This window comes from Chionomys nivalis, chromosome 18 (assembly GCF_950005125.1).
Source record: "Chionomys nivalis chromosome 18, mChiNiv1.1, whole genome shotgun sequence".
NCBI lineage: Eukaryota > Metazoa > Chordata > Mammalia > Rodentia > Cricetidae > Chionomys > Chionomys nivalis.
The window spans coordinates 46637620-46654250 of record NC_080103.1 but is presented as its reverse complement, the minus strand read 5'-3'; the positions used below and the strand labels follow the sequence as shown (position 1 = coordinate 46654250).

At 43.1% G+C, this 16631-nt stretch overlaps 1 protein-coding gene across 1 annotated transcript; it reads right to left on the bottom strand.

Annotated features, from left to right (window-relative positions):
• Positions 1 to 422: 422 nt before the first annotated feature.
• Adh7 (alcohol dehydrogenase 7 (class IV), mu or sigma polypeptide) lies at positions 423 to 16348 on the bottom strand. Its single transcript, XM_057793739.1, has 9 exons — positions 16331 to 16348; positions 11016 to 11117; positions 8839 to 8977; positions 8481 to 8568; positions 8174 to 8390; positions 6162 to 6422; positions 4543 to 4678; positions 2639 to 2777; positions 423 to 447 (listed from the first exon to the last, which is right to left on the bottom strand). Exons 1-9 carry the CDS (start codon positions 16346 to 16348, stop codon positions 423 to 425), a joined length of 1125 nt encoding a protein of 374 aa, XP_057649722.1.
• Between the last annotated feature and the right edge of the window lie 283 nt (positions 16349 to 16631).

The window sequence follows — 16631 nt, the reverse complement described above, 5'->3', positions numbered from 1 at the left end:
GTTAATTTATAACACAATTTAAAAGCATTTCTGTCAAAAAAAAAAAAAACAGAATGAGAAGTTGTGTGTCTTTGATGGGTTTTCTCCATGCTGTGTCTACCTTAAGTCCCAACAACCAGGCAAAATTCTGCAAACAATCCCTTTTCTAACAAATAGAAATCCAAGTATATGTTTATAAAAATATAGAATTTTAGCCTTAGAAAACACAAAACACTTAATGTTACTATTGAGTTCCCTGCCAATCCTCGGCACTTGGTAAACTAACATTATAAAAGTTTGTCAAACTCTACAGAGCCTCTATATCTTCATTGAATCTACTTCTGTATGTGTTTCTGAGACAGACTAATGATCTCAGGTGGCACTGTCGGGAAGAAGGTTTCCGGTCACAGTCACCCAGCACAAAGCACCCACCTCTCCAGATCTTAGAAGGTCAGGACCGTGCGAATGCTGAAATGGATAATGAAGAGCCTTTAGTCATTTGTGCATAATATGTATGCATGTGTGTATGTGTATATGTATATATGTATGCATATGTGTGCAGGTATGAGTATGTGTGTATGTGTATATATGTATGCATATGTGCATGTATGAGTATGTGTGTATGTACATATGTATGCATATGTGTATGAGTATGTGTGAATGTGTATATTATGCATGCATATATGTGCTCGTATGTATATGTGTGTATGTATATATTGTGCAAATGTATGTATGAGTATGTGTGCATGTGTATATGTATATAGTTTTTGAAAAAGAAAAATGTTCCTTCCTATTAAAAAAGTTATGTAATTAATTCCATTAAGGAAAAGTCATCTGGGTTTGAGGTCCACACCTTCTGTGCCTTCTGCTGAGGGAAGCCAAGTGGATGAAGAATTGACTCTGGGAGTACCTACTTAAATTGCAATTGTCAACAAGAAAGACTTTGTCCTGCAACAACAGGACTAAGGCCATGATGGGGAGAATGGGAAAGACAATTGAAGAGGGTGTAGACTCCTCAATGCCTAAGAGATGGTAAAAGCAGGCAAGACCTACCTTCCCTGTACCCCAGAAACAGGAACTGGGGGAGAGTGGGTGTTGTGTTCTTAGTTATTGAATATTAGATTACTTAATAAATGAAAGGGGGCTTTAGTTCAGTAATAAAGCCACTCTGGCACATTGATATTGGAGAAGGCTGACTGGGATTGGAAAACAGAAAACAGAAGGCCCATTAAGTTACTGTCAGCATGCCCAGAGGAGCAAGGATCAGACTGGGCCAAAATGTTGATTACGTGCAGGGAAGAGGAGAGACACTGGAGGAGAGGGGATGGGCAGGGGTGAGTGTATGGGGTCCTGTCTGCAGGTCTCAGCATCACTTTGGACACAACTGGGCGGGAGTCAGAATGAAGATGCAGAGCTGTGGTTTCTACTCTGCAAAAACAGAACAAGTGTCATCCTCTGCTTAGATGCAGAAAAGCAAGAGTTGTTTGGTGAACTAGACAGAAGTGGAACACTCCGGAGGTCCTGTGCAGGAGGTCATGGACATTGAAGGGCTCGGGCTTGCAAATGTCATTTGGGAAGTTTCTGCATTAGGGAGATAGGAGAAGTAAGATTTCCAAAAGCAGCTTTGTTTATTTGGAAAACAACTAGCAACTATTTTTTGAACCATACTAAAATATTAGTTATGTGTATATAAATAAATAAATTTCGACTTTTCTCCACATAGAAGCACATTTATTGTTGACTTGTTTAAAGATTAAAATTTGAACAGTGTACATAATGTTATGACTCTGTCGACTGCATCAGGCAGGGAGAGAACACGGAAGAGAAACGTTAGTTCCTGTTATAGCAGAATCCAAACCCAGCGCATGCTGTGGACGCTCGGTATTTACACAACCCATGAACGTCATCTATTCTGATCTCACAGGCAGGTCCCAGACTCCATAAGGAAAGGGTAGCTCAACTTTGACTCCTTCCCACTCCACCTTGCTCTTGCCCAGTGCCCAGTGCTCAGGAGAGAGAAGAGGGAGACAAGAACACCCACTGTTTGCCTGGCTTTGGCTGAGAAGTCTGGCCTGTGTGGACAGAGTGCACCCTGGCAATGCTCCCATGAGACCAGATATTATTTATTTGCCTTTTGTAACCTTAGTTTCATCAGCTGGATATGGCAAGAATAACATCCGAGAAACAAAATCCAGAAAGCAAACACGTTGCAAAAGAGTTTTGGGAACTATAAATATGTTCATTGTAGCACTGCCTGAGAATTCCAGCAGCTTTATGTTTTAAAAAATGGTCAAAGGCCGGGCGGTGGTGGCGCACGCCTTTAATCCCAGCACTTGGGAGGCAGAGGCAGGTGGATCTCTGTGAGTTCGAGACCAGCCTGGTCTACAAGAGCTAGTTCCAGGACAGGCTCCAAAACCACAGAGAAACCCTGTTTCGAAAAACTTAAAAAAAAAAAAAAGTCAATGAAATCCATGTTCTGTGAAAAACTAAAGCCTAGGGTATTTTAAAGAGCTCATATAGGGCTGACCTTCTAAGAGAGTAGCTATGTTTCCCTGGCTAGCTTAAATGATCCAAAAGAAGAAGGGAAGGAGATGGGTATATTTATAAATACTAATTTTTAAAAGTGGGAAAGCGTCAAAAGACACCATAAGAAACATACCTTTGCCCTGAATAAAGCAATTCAAATCCTTCATTGATGTTTTTGAAAGGCAAGGTGTGGGTTACCAACTGGTCCAGGTCAAACTTCTTCTCCAGGAGCTCAGTCACCAGTTTGGGGACATCATCTCTGCTCTTCCAACCTGTGAGTAAACTCGAGCTAGTTCTGCGTGCGTCGCTAAGCAACCCTCACATTTTATGGCGTTATATTCGTGTCATTTCTCTTATGCATTCTCGACATCCCCCAGTTGAGTCGTTCCCAACATGCAAGTGAGCTGTATTTCTCCCATTTCAAGAAACTACAGCTCACAAACCCCTTCTTGATTCCCGTGTCTCCTTCCCGTTGTCCCACGCCTCTGTGTCACACAGAACCACAGAGAGAACCATCTCCCCTGCACTCTTTCTGGTTCCAGTCCCTTAGATTCTCTGGCGAGTTCACCCTACATGGGTTTATACTCTAGCACACCGCCCTTTCAGCTCTAGCCAAGCTTTCTCCCGCCCTCATTTTGGCACAATGGTCGACTAGGATTCCTATGTTACTGTGCACTCTGGGGAGTCTTGGTGGTTGAAGTCCCCCTGCCCCTCACTCTGCTCACTTGCTTCCTGTCACGTTATCATCCTCATTCCTCTTTCTCCTACCTCAGCTAGGAAAAGATCGTTCTGTAAGATAGAAACCTCCACGTCTCCCAGACTTCTACTGTGTCCCAGGGCTTAGTTCTCTACCTTTTCTCCTCTTTGTGTCTCTCAGGGTGGTCTCTTCTATTCTAAAGATTTCAAATAAGCTATATTTACAACATTTCTGTGTCTGTCTCTAGTGAGACCTTTCCTTGAGCGATAGACTCATAGCCAGCAGCCTCTCTATAGCATGTGTTCCTCAAAGTATCTGAAAATCAGAAGGCCTAACAATATATCCAACATTGGATTTTGTACTATAAACATGCAACTAAGAGTGTCATTGTCACCGTCGGATCAACACTAAATGACCCTAGAAAGGAGTAGAGTAACAATGGCAAACACTAGCCATATAAATGTCACGTGTCCACTCTTGATTTCCATCCCCTTCCCACTAGTCCCCAACTTGCTTCTTCTGCAGTCTGGAAATCTGAACATGGATCGTCATCAACTGAACTGCAACATTAATTTTTTATTATTCCATTCATATTTTGTTTGTATTTTCCAACAAATTACGTACTCCTCTAATTCAAGAACAATCATATTTCTCCTTCTTACGCTCTCAACGGGCACTCAAATGGTTATTATTCTCTCTCTCTGCATAAGACAGAGTCTAATATGAGGAGTACCACCTAAGTTCCTAGTGCTGCATGAAGGTACCAGAGAATGAGACATTGTGGGAAGGGATCGAAAATGTCATTATACTGCCTACTACAGGAGAGTGATTCATCCTTACAGCTTCTTTGTTGTTTTGGGGGGAAGCTGAACTATTCCTATGGAATGTGGCGTTCCAGCTGTTTATTTATTTGGGTTCTGGGCACAGAACTTTTGCCAAGGTCTTCATGAGTAGGGCAAGCTCTCTGTCATAAGTGAGTATCCTCTGTGTGTGTGTGTGTGTGTGTGTGTGTGTGTGTGTGTAAAACAATGGATCTCATCAGAATTTTCTGCCATGGAAGTCATCTCAGTGGAGACATGTCTGATGCCTTTTATTCAGGCTTTTGGGTCACAGGAGTTGCAGATACTGATCTAAAGTGTGCCCCCTGGTGCTAGCCCTGAGTCACTAATGGAACAGATCTTTTGTGTGATTGCTATGGCAGCTCCACTTGGGGTCATTTACCATTCATCCTTGGAAGAAAGTACTTGGAGGGTGAGGAGATGAGAACACAAACCTCTCTCACTTGATAGGCAGGAGAAGGAAAGTTACTACTTGCTGTCCAGGGGCCCAGCTGCCCTCACCTCCAAAGACGCAACCCTTCCACGTCCGCCCAGTGAAGAGCAGCATTGGGTCATAACTGAGCATCTTGGCTGATGGAGGAGCACCAACCACCACACTGGTTCCATAGTTCATATGGCAAGACGAGAGGGCATCAACCTGAGTTCAGAATGAAGGAGATTGTTTGCTTATGGAGGTCATGGCTCAGAAATGACAGCAGGTGGTCCGAGTTCCAGTAGTTAACATGGTTTCCAACTACCAAATCTAGGCCTTATGTTTCTATTTGATTTAAAACTTCTCAGTGCAATTTTAGTCCTTAATAATCCCTACCAGCATATACCTCTTAGGATATCAAGTAGACTTTACTATGACCATTGTAATTGTCATTGTTTTTTAGTACTTTTAATCCACCTTCAGTGACTAACGTTCATACCAACACGAAGACTTCAGATAAGCCTTAGTTGTTATTTGAGCTAAATCAATTAGATAAATTAAATCAATTAGAATGAAGTTTTCATTTGAAAATTAAGCACAAACCCTAAAATATGAGGCAACGGAGTTTCTTTTCTTGGCAACATCTCTGGGGCTAAGTCCAAGTTTTTGTCCATTCGCCTTTCCGGTTATTCATTAATAACACTTGAATACCCAGCAAATTGCAACACCCGACAGTGTGCTTCAGCCGGCACTTCCTCTAGCTTCCACCTCAGAATGAGCAGACCTCACAATGGATCTGTCTGGATCACTGCTCTCTACTGTGCGATCTAGAATGCCACAGTCGCTCCAGAACACATTCCAGGTGACACCAAAAAAGAGCTGTGGCGGTGATGATGAACTGGAGGTTTCTTCTCCATTACCAAATGCCTTAGAGCAAATTTCACCATTTAAGAGAGCAAGACTGGCTTTGTCCAGTTTCCAGGATTCCTAATTCTACACAAGGCCATGGCTTTGTAATTCCAAGAACTCTGTGCTGTCAGCCAAGAGGTGCCTCAGAGGAGGTGTTGTTCAGAGGGCTGAAGTTCGTGTGTACTGGGGGCTGAGAGGCAGGACGGCTGAGCTGGGTGAAGCAAGGGGAGGTTTGGAGGAAGGTAGCCATGTATAGACAATCCCTTCCCTCCTCATCACCTCCTTAGCTCTCCTCAGTTCTCATCACAAAACAAATTCAAGACAGGGAATCACTTTTGCCAAGACCCCCAGGCACACAAGGAAAATAATGGGCCACAGGCTGGCTCTAATGACATGAAAATGGCATGACATGATACATGATCAGGTAAAACCCATCTTAAGATTGTGACTTTTAGGCAAAATTGTTATGTGATTATCATTATATTTTTCATCGCATCTTTATGCATTTATTTGTTCGTGGGTGTGGGCAAGGGCTTGCCATGAAGTGTGCATGGAGATCAGAGGACACGCTTGTGGGAGCTGGTTCTCTTTTCTACATGTAAGTATTGAAAATCAAACTCAGGTCGTCAGGCTTGGAGACAAGCCCCTTCGCCCACTTCGCCATCTCACCAGTCTGTTTTCTGGCCTGAGTCACAGACGTTCTGTAGTTGATTGTTAATAACATGACATAAAATAAATTTTAGCCTGAATACATCTTGTAGCTTGGGTACTTTATGGCTCCCTGACTCTTGAGTCTTACCATGGTTTCAAGACGGCCAATAACTTCAAAAGTGTACTGCACGGTGTTCCCGGTCATGTCTGACAGCACCTCGCTGATAGGCTTGGTGGAGTCCTTGGGACTGATACACTCGGTGGCGCCTACAGCCAGGGCCTTCGGGAATTTGTCTTTGTTGATGTCAATTCCAATGATCCTGGAGGCACCAGCTGCCTTACAGCCCATGATGACGGACAGGCCAACGCCTCCCAGGCCAAACACAGCACAGGTGGAGCCAGGGCTGACCTGTGGAGAGGAAAGTTCCTCCGGGAGTTAACAGTGAAACCTGGCAAGGAGTCTCCATGTCAGGAACACAACATTCAGAGGATGGCCAGGCCTTGGGCCAGGACTCCTGGTGACTTACTCAGATGGCACTGACACCAAAAGAATTAGGAGAGGAAGAATGTCTGAGAAAAGAAGGATTTGCCAAAGCGAAGGCAACATCTGCAGCCCTTGCTAAAGGCTTACCCAGAGGCCAGCAGCCTTTGTAGCAGGCAGAGCCCTACCCACAACCCCCTCAGCCCTCACAGGAGGATTAGACAAGCCTTGAGTTCTCTCTGTTGTCTTTCCACAAAGCCATGCGGATTTGTTTTAGGTTTGGTCTGACTGGCAGTGTCTGAATAGCCATGATTCTGAGTCATTTAGAGATCTATTGTCTTATTTTGCCCCAGCTAAGTCCAACCTCCATGTGATATGTAATTCAATGGTTGATGGGTAACTCAAGAAAGAAATTCTTCTTAAATCACCGTTGGGATTTTTTACCTACTACTCTGCTAGATTAAAGAAGGGTTCAGCCCCTAGCCACTTTCCTGCTAGAAGAAGAACAAAGATTGGATCCAAATGATTGCTTAGCAACTCACTAGGCTTTGGGGTTACACAGAAGCTGTTCTGGTCTTCCCTGTGCCCTCCAACCCATGTGTGGAAATGTTAGCTTTCTGTACCTCAGCAGCCGGTCCTATTTAGGGGTCATCGAGTTACAATGAGGTCACTAGGAATCGCCTTGCTGTGGCTTAGCTGTAGTTAGAGCTATGGCTCATGGGCTGTGTGCTGGGGACTTGGTGTCCAGTGCCACCAAGCAAGTGGCTGTGAAACCTGTGTGGCCTCATGATGAGTGAGTGGGTACTTGAAGGGGCTGTCCTCAGCAGGGATGAATTCGTGGGGGACCTTGGTTAGTTCCCTGGAGAGTGGGCTGTGTGGGGTCACATGGTGCACTTGGTCTCTGCTCTATGCTGCTGTCTCTGGTTGTTTTCTTATGATCTGAGGTAGCTGGTAGAGGTCCCCAGCCAGAGGCTGAAGAAATGGAGCCATGCGAGCTAGAACTTTTGGTCCTCAAATACTTGTTTTCTTTTTACATACCTATGTTCAGGCATGTCATTACAGCAACATAAAACCGATTAGCCCATCCCCAATCCAATGTGACTGGTGTTCTTATTTTTCAAAAATTGAAATTTAGCTATAATGATGCAGTCAGGAAGACAGTATGAAAAACTGGGAGATTGACAGCCATGGGCATAGCAAGAAGAACAGCCTGAAGCAGGTCCTCCCGCAGCGGCCCGCAGGATGAAGCAACCCTGCTAGCACTTTGACCATGGACTTCAGATCTCCAGGACTCAGACAATAAACCTTTGTTGTTTAAACCATGGAGTCTGCAGCCCTTGCTACCATCTCCCCGGTAAACTAACATACCAACGCCAGTCAACCTTCGGTGGGGAAAAGAGAGGTTTGTTTCAAGACTGAACACTAACTTTAGTGATTTAACTTGCTGGAGATGTTGCAGAAACAGAAAGCAGATCCAGAAATTGTAGCTCCATAGATTTAGAAATAAAATTTCTATTTTGACACCCTCCCTTCGCCCCCACGTTTTCTTCCAGTTCATCTGGCAACATGTATGTTTTCCCAATGTTTCACTCAGATTGTTTAGAGTTCGGAGAAAAACACCCTCTGGAAGGCTGACAGGCAGGAAGGCAGAAGCTACACTAGTCAGTCCCGATTCTTACCTTGGCGGTTTTAACGGCAGCCCCATAGCCTGTCGAAAACCCACATCCAATGAGGCAGGCTCTCTCGGGAGGAGCTGCGCCATCAATCTTAACTACCGAAGATTCATCCAGCACTGTGTACTCCGAGAAGGTGCTAGTGTTCATGAAGTGCTGGACCGGTTTGCCCTTGCATGTGAACCTGGTGGTGCCATCAGCCAGTACTCCACGGCCTGTCAGACTGTTCAATACAGCAAATGCACATATTACTTAAGTCAACTCAGAAGCTAGCACAGGGAACTCGAGTAACAGAGTGAAAAATGGCACCTACTCGCTCCGAATGCAGAGATTGCCCTCGGGGTTACGGCAAGCATTGCATTCTCTACACTGTGGTAGGAAGAGGGGGATGACTTGGTCACCTAGAAGGAAAGTAGCGTGATGGGAGATGTCATTCATTTGCATTAAGCTATGAAGTAAGGCAGTGTGGGGGCTCATGCCTGCAATCTTAGAACAGTGGCTGGCGGCCCGGGAAGATTGCCAGGCCAGTCTGGGCTCTGTGGTGAGTTTCAGGCTAGCCTTGGAAACATTAAGACCGCTCTCCTTGTGTCTCTGTAAGCTGGGTTACGTCTCTACTGACCCCCAGTGAGGATGTGCTGCTCCCTTCCATAGCATAACCCAGGCCTCCGTACCTGGTCTCACTGTAGTGACCCCTTCTCCAATACTCTCTACAACCCCAACTGCTTCATGGCCCACGATCACTGGAAACTTGGACACCATTGCTCCTTTTATCACATGGTCATCTGTGCGACAGATTCCTGTGGCCAAAATCTGTTCAAACAAAACAATAACAATAAGCATTGCCCAACCAGCAAGCGGATCATTTTACAATGGGATACACAACTTGCGCTCTTTAACTCTGTATCATTTCCCCCATTAGAGTGTTGATGCTAAGACAGTCTGAGCCTAAACCAAGCATAAGGCTAATTTCCCTTGCTTCGGGGATGTACAGCATTGCTGCTTCCCTTCCTGCTTGGATCTTGGTTCTTTCCTACAGGGAAGAGGTCAGATTAGCACCAAAGCCTACTCAACAAGGGCATCTGAACCAAAGGGTTGTCCAAAAGTGGGGGTTACTGAAGGAAGTTATTGCTTCTCAGGCATAAATGAGTCCCTAGTCAAAGTCCTCTGGGTAGCCCTGGTGACACAAGCCTACAATCCCATCTATTTGGGAGACAGAGGCAAGAGGATCACAAAGTTCACATCCTGCCCAGGCTGCTACAAAGTGAGTTCAAGGTCAGCCCATGTGACTTAGAGCCTGTCTCCAAGCAAGAGGTAAAAACTTGGCTAGAGATACTGTTCATTGCCAGAGTGCTTGTCTGGCATGCATGATGCCCAAGGTTCTGTTTCTTGTACCACATTAACAAATATGCACATACATGCATAAATACACGTCCCAGCACACTGTGAATATACACATACATGCATAAATACACATCCCAGCACACTGTGAATCCCAGGAGATTTTAAAACAATTCTTGGTCGTGCTGTTGATTTTCTATCAAACACTACATCAGTAAAAATTCAACAAATTTTCTCTTTAATGAGCTAGATTAGCATTGCCGTTCTTAATAGACAATATTGGTTAATTTCACAACCAGCTTGGCTGCTTCCCTAACAATATGTATGAATTGGTTGGAGGATTAGTTGGGAAACATATTTTTAAGAAGCCAGACTCTGGGCTAGAGATATGGCCTCAGCAGTTAGTTAAGAACACTGGCTGCTCTTCTAGAGGACCTGGGTTTGTTTCCCAGTACCTACATGGCATCTCACAATGGCATCTTTGTAACTTCAGTTCCAGGGAATCCAATGCCCTTTTCTGGCCTTCTATGCACTAAGAACACATGTGGTGTACAGACATGCATGCAGATAAAAACCCTCTGCTGTGGGCCACAAGCATTATACAGTGAAGACATATCAATAGACTAACTCACAGGAGTATAATCTAATGAGAAACCAAATTTGCAGAGCTTCAGGAACATCTGTCTTTTGAAAAGTCTCTGTCACTGAATGAGCAAATACGTCTCATGCAGGCATCAACAGAAACAAAGCCATGACTTGGCCTGGAGGTTGAAAATGGCAGGCCCTGGATCTTATACCACCACAGTTTCCCCTTTGATCTAGTCACCTTGGCTGTTATCTCTGGGGCTAAGAGATTCTATTCCCCTTAATCAGCTAGCATTTGACCATCCATTTTCCTTCTGAAGCTTATACTGGTTGCCATGGCTTCCGGAAATGCTGTGTTCCCAGCCATGACTGGAATGGAAGTACTTAGAAAATGCACCACGCGGTAGTATTTTTCTCCCCTTCTTCTCTACATTTCTAATTACAAACTCATTGCATAATTAATCATACTTAAGAAATGTAGTTAGTGCATAAACCCCTCTTTTTCCTCTTCTTAGAACTCTGTACTGATTTAAACCCCATCCTTAATTGGGAATTGTTGATTACGCCTGTGTGGATATATAAACTGGAAACCCTGTGGGGATTGGGGAAAAAATCAAGAGAGATCACCAGGAGAAAGGAGAACATTGAAAAGGCATTGGGAAGAACATAGGTACAAAAAATGGGACATGATGAAAAGATGTATGTGAGTTGATTTGTTTTAGTCAGTTTTCGCTTGTTATAGCTTTCCTTCTGAATCCTGAGAGGTTTAAGGGGGCTGGTACCCCAATGTAAACCTCGATAGCTCTCCACATATAAAATAGTAAATACATAACAGTCTAACAGGCAGCCAGCTTCACAACAATGACTTTCTATATGTAAATGAGATCGTGTTTCAGGTTTATGTGTTCCAAACCCCCGCTCTTACCTTCACACGAACTTCCTTAGCCTTTGGTGGGGCCACTTCTATTTCCTCGATGGAGAAGGGCTGGTTCATTCCCCATAGTACAGCTGCTTTGCACTTAATAACCTAAGAAGTCAAGAGTCATAACAGGTGTTAATCATACACACAGACTCCCTGAGTCAGAAGTAACACAGAAGATCACATCTAACACTCTGATTTTCTTAAAAAAAAAAAAAAAAAAAAAAAATGCTTTCCAGCAAAGACAGAATTTGAAGTCTTTCAGATCATCTTGTGTAGACCTTTGTCTGATGTAATGGCCTGAAAAATGCAGGCCGAGACATGGAATGACAGACCCTTGACACACAGCACATAAGGTCAGGGCTGAGATTCACACACTATTCTAATAAAGTAGTCTATCGGTATGAGTTCAGACATGATGAATGAGTGCACCTGTCATCTGTGTATTGCTTATTAATGAAGGCAAGTCTGTAAAATTCTGTGAGAATGTACCCAATCTTTAATTACATCTAACTCACTCAGCAATGGTGAAGCAATGAGACAACTCACTTTGTAAGACACTGTGGTGGTTTGAAAGAAAGTGGCCTCCAAAGGTATGGCCTTGTTGGAGGAAATGTGTCCCTGTGGGGGTGGGTTTGAGTTATCCTATGTTCAAGCTACTCTCAGTGGGGCACATAGAGAATTCAAGAAGAATTCTCAGCTCCTTCTCCAGCAACATGTCTTCCCACACATTGTCACGTCCTGCCATGAAGATAATGGACTAAACCTTTGAAGTTATAAGTCTTCCTACTGCTAATTAAATGGTTTCTTTTATAAAAATTGTTGTGGCCATGGTGTTTCTTCACAGCAATAGAAACCCTAATTAAGACGAAAGTTGGTACCAGGGATTGGGGTATTGCTATGAAAGGTCTGCCTGACCATGCTTTTGTTGGGAGGCAAGTGGACTTTTGGAATTTGGGTTAGGGAAACAGTGGGACGCTTTAAGCACTGATTAATGGGTCATGAAAGTAGGAGCATGGACGACAGTGATGCTGAGGGTGATTTGAACTGTAGGGGCTTGGCTCAAGAGGATTCAGAGGAGAATTTTAGTATCTCGCCTATTGGTCATTCTTCAGATGTTTTGGTGAAGAATGTGGCTGCTTTTTGCCTTGTCTGAAAAGTCCGCCTGAGGCTAAAGTGAAAAGTTTTGGATTAGTTGTACTGACCAAGAAAATCTCAAGACAGCTTAGTATAGACCATGTTGTGTGGTTACTAGTACTAGCTCTAGTAAAGATTTAAAATGAAAAGGAGCAAGTTGAGCAAGGAAAAATACAAAATGTATTTGAGGAAAAAAGGAGCCCCAGGAATTAGAATGGAGCAAAGACCTGTGTTCAAGGATATAAACGGATTAAGAAATAGAATAAAGGGTGTGGCGATTTCATGGTGAGATCCCACAATGTGTAAAAAGGCATTAAAGGAAAGCTTCGAGCTGGTGTGATGGTACATGCCTTCAATCCCAGTGCTCTGGGAATTTAAGCAAGCAGGTCTCTTAAGTTCAAGACCAGCGTAGTGGACAGATTGAGTTCCAGGATAGTCAAGATTAGGCAGCAAAGGAAACCATGGGAAGCAGAAGACTGGTAAATACATAACTGAACAAGGAGGCCATGACCCAGCTATACCAAGCAGCAGAACTTGACAACTTCAGCCACATGTTTCTGGTTTTAGAGTCAATGATAGGAGAAAGGAGTTATAGGATCTTACTCCAAGACTAAGAAAAGCTGTTGCGAACAGGCGTAGCTACAGATATTCTCTATTACACTGCTCCTCCTAGACAGGTTTCTCTGCATCAACCTGGTCTCACTCACTAGCTCATGTAGCCACTTATAAAATAACCACTCTGAGGCTTAATGTTAATTACATATTCTTTGGCCTATTAGCTTAGGCTTCTTATTAACTAACTCTTACATCTTAAATTTTCTTGAAAATGAGACATGTTTGCTCCTAGCAGCACCAATTTACTTCGAGAAGATGATGAGAATTGAAGAAATTCCATATGGAGTTTGCTTTCATGTGGCAGAGTTAGCCACTGGGCAAGAAACTGCCCTTGCCTTGACTGCTGACCACATGATGTGCAAACTGGACATGCAGGACACACAGGAAAGTAACTGCTGAACTTTTTGCCAAAACAAGATGTGAAGTCCTTCAAAGTTCCTGCTTCAAAGAAGAATCCGTGAGATATTCTAGGCCTGTAGACCAAAGACTGAATTCCACAGTGTTGCAGAGGAACCTTTAGTGACTATCCAGGAGGCCAGATGTCTCTGTCATTTCTATAGTTTTGAAGGCAGAAAGTATACCTCCTTTCTACTTAGGTAATATGATATCCTTCTGGGGTTTTGATGAAGTTGAAGACTAGATAGTTATAGTTACAGTTTTCCTGAGTTATGATAGAAGGTATATTGAGTACAGAACTTTAGACTCATCAAGATAGAATAGATAATAGTGATTTCTCTGAATTTGCCAAATGCAAAGGGACTGGAGATTGTAAATGTAATTCTTACTTGATAAATGTTCTTGTTGTATATAGTTTTACTAAGTTTAAGTTAAGCCCTTTCTTTTTAGTGAGACAAAATGGGGAAATATTGTGGAATGTTATTTTAACTAGGCAAAGATGTAATACATTTGTTTATGCTGCATTTGTTTAGTGACGTAAGAATGTGTGTTTAATTATGTAAACACATAAAAAGATTTGTTTCACCTTGCTTGCCTGAGGCACCTGATTGGCCTAATAAGGAGCTTAAAGGCCAGTAACTAGGCAGGGGAAAGGCAAGGCAGGGCTGCCAAGCAGAAAGAATAAATAGGAGGAGAAATCTAGGCTCAGGAGGTAGTTGGCGGCCCAAAAGAAAACGTTTGGCATACGACACAAGCTACTCCTCAACTTATTGGCCAACTCATGCAAGCTCCTTTAGATGACTCAATACTGTTCAGAGATTAAATGTGGGGAACATTACACTAGAAGCAGATGAGTGACAGAAAGCCACCAGTATCTCAGTTAACATGTACCCTTTGACTAGCTAGGGAAAGTATTTTCAGTTACAGCGTAATCTGGCCAACATGAGACTAGAACCCTCACACCACATTAATGGCAGTGACAGAGAGCATGGAGGAACTTTTATAGTCAGCAATGGCAGTAAAAAAAAGTCACAAAGGAAACAATAGTTCATCAGAGGCAATCCCCCACTGTCTCATCCTGCTATGTAACTCAGGCTTCAGGCTGGTCCCTAACTTAACAACCACTTGAGTGCTGGGAGTATGGGAATCTATGATGCTCTGGAAGTGTTGTGTGCTGAGGGACAACAGATTTCTCAAGTAGAACACAAATATGCCCTAGCAGAGGATACTGAAAGTAAAATGGGAAAGGTCACCTTGTTGGACGTACAGAAAGCTTCACCAAATCAATAAATAAAGTCCAGTCCAATAGTATTTTTTATGAGGTTAAAAGATAGACATAAGGGAAAGTCATGTAGAGATGCCAAGCAGAGCGCCTCCTAAACAAGGCTCCAAAAGGAACCAATGTTCTCAACATCTGTTCTCAGGATCCCAGACCCCAGATGTATGAGGAAATGAATCTCTGCTCTTTAAGTGACATAGTCCCTGGTATTTGTTGTGGTATCTTTAGCAAATTAATATAATCATCTTTTTAAGAAAAATGAAGTAGCAAAAAAATTAACAGAGGAGGACTGATTTAAGGGAACCTCTGGTGTGGAAAGTGTTGCTTTTATTGGTTAATGAATAAAAAAAAACCTGTTTTGGCCTGTGATAGGATAGAGTAGAGATAGGTGAGGAAAACTGAACTGAAGGCTGGGAGAAAGAAGGCAGAGTTAGGAGAAGCCATGTAACCCCGCCAGAGACAAATACCGGACCGAACCTTGCCAGTAAGCCACAACCACGTGGCAACACACAGATTAATAGAAATGGGTTAAATTAATATATAGGAGCTAGCCAATAAGAAGCTAGAGCTAATAGGCCAAGCAGTGATTTAATTAATACAGTTTTTGTGTGGTTATTTCAGGTCTGGGCAGCCGGGAACGAACAAGCAGCCTTCCTACTACAAACCTCTCTTTCTGAGATGTGTGGAAACACCAGAACAGTTTTGTGGAGCACATAACCCCCCGTGAACGACCCTACTGTATAACATTGCCAAATGAAAATTCTAGATCCGTTGTGCTATTTATTTTATGTGCTGTATTCTTAATTATAGTTAGGAGATGTTGCCTGGAGTCTCTGAATCCTTCGTGACTGTGAGTCACACGGTGAAGGCCGCAGAACTGGTTGTATGGAATTGCCACTAATTGAAGACTCGTTTCAACTCTAAGTCCTATTTATTTCTATGAGAAAAGGTACTGACTTCTGTAGCACAAAACTAATTCTCGTGATTATCAGTTTTTTTTACAGGATTCCTGACTCAACCTAAGAGGTTTTCGTTCTATCTCTCTTCAATTCTGGCGGGAAAGCTTTTTCATATTCTAACATCCTAGTACTGCCTCAGAGATACTTGTGTTACCCAAATTTTAAACATCATCTTCATCTTCCTAAAATTTTCAGTTGACTAAATGCAAAGTTGTTTAAAAGTAATACAAATATAGGTGCCCAATATCTTAAGCAGTTCAGTACCCATTTAAGACAACGGCCAATCTATCCCAGTCTTCGAGTGGGAAGGAAAACAGTCTTATTTCTTCAATTACTGTCACTGTTCAGGGGCTGTTACCTTCTGAAGGGATAAGCATGCTTTATTTCCAGCGTAGTTCTATTTTCTAAGAATGCTTACTCTTACACTTTTAAACAAAACATGTCCTCAGAGACTTGAAAAGTATGGTTATCTAGTTGTTGACTTCGTATTCCATAATTAGCCTTTCCCATCCTCAACAGTGGCCACATTTTATCCTGCAGCTGCAAAGGAGATCCTGGACCCAGTAGACTCTGGAAATGAGTTGAGTACGCACTGTTGACCTTATGGAAGTCACCTTGTGGAAACCATTTGCTCTCTAGAGCTGGCTTGAAATTAAATCATGAATAATGTCCATATAAACCATAGTTTCCTTTTTCCCTTTGCTGCCTTCTAGAAGAACTTTCTGCATGTGGTTTTCAATCAAATCCTGCTGCTTGCTGTTGGTATTCTGACACAATTTCCCCATGTTTGCCCCATATATGCCCACACAACAGCCTCACTTTTCTCAAGAAACAGCCTTGAACATTTGGTTACTCTACTAGATTCAAAGGTCATAGAAGTAGCCCCCTGCCCTTATTAGATCAAGAGAATAAGAAAGCTGAGATGTTTCCCTTACTTTTCCAGCAGTGCCCATCCTGGCTCTCTTGGATTTGGGGTCTGCAAACAGGGTTGCTTTCTGAGTGATGCTCCGTTCACTCTGCCATGAATAACAGCATCTGCTGCCTTCAATAAATGGCGTGACTTGGAAGTTCTGCCTGCCTTCAGCAACATGATTCATAACCTTGAAACTTTTCCAACCCCAAGCTCCACCCTCCTGCAAATCAAGTGCTGAAAACAAATAAAATAACTGTTGGGATTAGACAAAGAGTAAGCCCCTCACAGGAACTGGATAGACAACTCCACTGTGACGGGCGAGA

Excerpts from the sequence above, each read along its gene's own strand:
- Adh7 (XM_057793739.1), bottom strand. Across the intron at positions 8,978-11,015 it reads CTAAGGAAGTTCGTGTGAAG|ATTTTGGCCACAGGAATCTG; the intron begins GTAAGAGCGGGG and ends TTGTTTGAACAG. Across the intron at positions 6,423-8,173 it reads CTGCCGTTAAAACCGCCAAG|GTCAGCCCTGGCTCCACCTG; the intron begins GTAAGAATCGGG and ends TCCTCTCCACAG.